Source organism: Coregonus lavaretus (genome assembly GCF_964263955.1).
Source record: "Coregonus lavaretus genome assembly, chromosome: 11".
NCBI classification, from domain to species: Eukaryota; Metazoa; Chordata; class Actinopteri; order Salmoniformes; family Salmonidae; genus Coregonus; species Coregonus lavaretus.
Window position 1 is genome coordinate 37,309,526 of NC_139998.1, and position 3,038 is coordinate 37,312,563.

The 3,038-nt window shown below is 49.5% G+C and overlaps 1 protein-coding gene across 1 annotated transcript; it reads left to right on the forward strand.

Moving 5' to 3' along the window:
- Window positions 1-331: 331 nt before the first annotated feature.
- Window positions 332-2,078, forward strand: LOC311137534 (voltage-gated potassium channel regulatory subunit KCNG4-like; the record flags this gene model as incomplete). Its single annotated transcript, XM_084172060.1, has 2 exons — window positions 332-1,081; window positions 2,067-2,078. 2 exons carry the CDS (start codon window positions 332-334, stop codon window positions 2,076-2,078), a joined length of 762 nt encoding a protein of 253 aa, XP_084028186.1.
- Window positions 2,079-3,038: the final 960 nt, after the last annotated feature.

Here is a 3,038-nt window from a genome sequence, read left to right on the forward strand (position 1 = left end):
TTGAAACAGACATGACCAGAGAGAGCCACACATATCTCAAGCTTAATCCTCAGCTTCACTGATCCTCACTGATGTGTCTGTCAGTCTCTGGACTAGAGATGTAAGGCAGAGAAGGAGGAGCCTATGCCACTGCAGTCTAACTGAGGTTTGATGTCCTTCTTCCCATCTCCTATCAGTGTCTGCATGACGCCACCAGCCTGGGACCCCCTTGATCCTACTGCAGAGCCTGAAGGGACACACCTGTCCCCCAGCCCCCCGATGCCCAACACCCAGACCAGTCACTGAGCCCCCAGTGTGACCAGCCTAGCCGGCCACCCACCCGGATGCCGCCATGCCCATCATCAGCAACGCAAACCACGACTTCAGCAACCTCTCGGCCAGCGATGACAGCAGCCTCGACGCCATCTTCACCCAGATCCCAGAGACGGAGACGGTCAAGGGGGTCTACTATCAGAGGGCCCAGTTCATCAGACAACCAGAGGACCTGCTGTCAGTTGACCACGGCCTACTAGCGGTCATCAATGTGGGGGGCAACCGCTACACCTTCCCCTGGAGCACGCTGGAGCAATTCCCCCTTACCCGGCTGGGACGGCTCTGTGGTCTCAGCAGCCCCGAGGAGATTGCTGGCGTGTGTGACGACTATGACGAGACGCGGCGGGAGTTCTTCTTCGACCGCAGCCCCTCGGCCTTCCGCGTCATCCTCAATTTCCTGGCTGCAGGGAAGCTGCGCATGCTGAGGGAGATGTGCGTGCTATCGCTCCACGACGAGCTGCTCTACTGGGGTGTGGAGATGACCTACATGGAGCACTGCTGTAAGAGGAAGATGTATACGCGCATCGAAGAAATGAATGAGCAAGAGAGGCAGGAAGAGGAGCAGAGGCAGAGGCACGCCCTGCTGCGCCCCCCAGTTGAGGAGACTCGCTACCGCAAGTTCATGAACCAGCTGAGGGATATGGTGGAGAACCCCCAGTCTGGCCTGCCAGGGAAGATCTTTGCCTGCCTGTCAGTGGTGATGGTGGCTGTGACCGTCATCAGCCTGTGTATCAGCACCATGCCGGACCTCAGGGAGGAGGAAGACAGGGTGAGTGAGGACAACCCCCGCTACTCCCAACCAATTATATATATACACTAGATGGCTGACAGGGGGTGCTGTTTTGAAGCCACCGTGCCTCCATCTTGGCACTCCCCCATCATTGTATAAAATATTTTGGAAGCTATAGAAATGCATTTTTTATGTCTACATTTGTTTTTGTGACTTTTATTCTATTACAGACACCTAAATGCATACTTTTAAATTATATTATGAAAAAATATATATAAAAACATTTTCCTTAAAGTATACTTTTTAAAAAGTTCTAATGTTACTGTCCCCACTACAACAGCAAAAATACTTATTTACATTTAATTTTGTCCTTGAAACATTTAATTGAAATACTGTAGAACAATGACCACTGCTGCAGTGCCATCAAATGCTGCAGCTTTATAAATATCCACCAAGGTAACTCACATCTGTCACCCTTGCTGGTGTGTGTATGTGTGTGTGTGCGTGCCTGCGTGTGTGTCATTTTCCTAATGACTAGGTGATTAAGGATGCTAAAAGCCACAGTGATTTATCCTCACATCAGATTTATTCTGAACGACGGAGTGAGTGATCATAAACCACGATGATCAATATGCTGTCCATAGCACAAACAGGGCATAAACAAGCTCAGAAATTACTTCTCACTTTATTACCCTGCACCCAATGTCAGCGTGCGTGCACCCGTGTGTGCATGTGTGTGCATGTGTAGGTGTACTTGTGCGCATGAATGTGTGCAGTATTTGTATACTTGTTGTCATGTTTGTGTGTGTTCTAACTGATTAACTTTCTGCACTTCTCAGTTTGTGCATACAGTATAATACAGCTAAATTGGTATTTCAGTCACTGACCACCCAAAGTTGCATGCATGACACGCTCTCCCTCACACACACACATTGGCACACGCTCTGTTGCCTCAGGTAGATTGTCTGTGCCTGTGGAGGTGTTCCCTAACTTAGTGTGCTTTCCCATCTGTGTCTGCTCATAGCAGCAGGGATAATGAACTGGGCCCAGCCAGACCTCCCCAATCTCAGTAAACACTAGGGGATAATGAACTGGGCCCAGCCAGACCTCTCCAATGTCAGTAAACACTAGGGGATAATGAACTGGGTCCAGCCAGACCTCTCCAATGTCAGTAAACACTAGGAGATAATGAATTGGGCCCAGCCAGACCTCTCCAATGTCAGTAAACACTAGGGGATAATGAACTGGGCCCAGCCAGACCTCTCCAATGTCAGTAAACACTAGGGGATAATGAACTGGGCCCAGCCAGACCTCTCCAATGTCAGTAAACACTAGGGGATAATGAATTGGGCACGGCCAGACCTCTCCAATGTCAGTAAACACTAGGAGATAATGAATTGGGCCCAGCCAGACCTCTCCAATGTCAGTAAACACTGGGGGATAATGAACAGGGCACAGCCAGATCTCACCAATGTCAGTAAACACTGGGGGATAAAGAACTGGGCCCAGCCAGACCTCTCCAATGTCAGTAAACACTAGGGGATAAAGAACTGGGCCCAGCCAGACCTCCCCAAAGTCAGTAAACACTGGGGGATAATGAACTGGGCCCAGCCAGACCTCCCCAATGTCAATAAACACACACTTCTTATAATGAACTCATAGCACCGCAACCACAGCGTTGCAGGGGTGCACAAGGGCCCATTTCCATAGACACTGGAGCTCTATGGGAAAAACGATCACATCCTCACGGCAGGAGTCACGCTCACAATCATATCATAGTATTCTCTGGCAGGGGCCCCAGTATTGGAAAGAGAGAGGGAGAGTGCGCCAAGTTTGTGTGTGTGTGTGTGTACATGTTTGTGTGTGTGCGTGTGTGTGTGCTAGCTTGTGTGTGTGTGCGTGAGTGCCTGACGTACAGTATGTGTGAGTATGGTTGTTTTGTTTGTTTGTCTATCTGGTAAAAGATCCACAGTCTCAGTTACATTTAATATGGAGG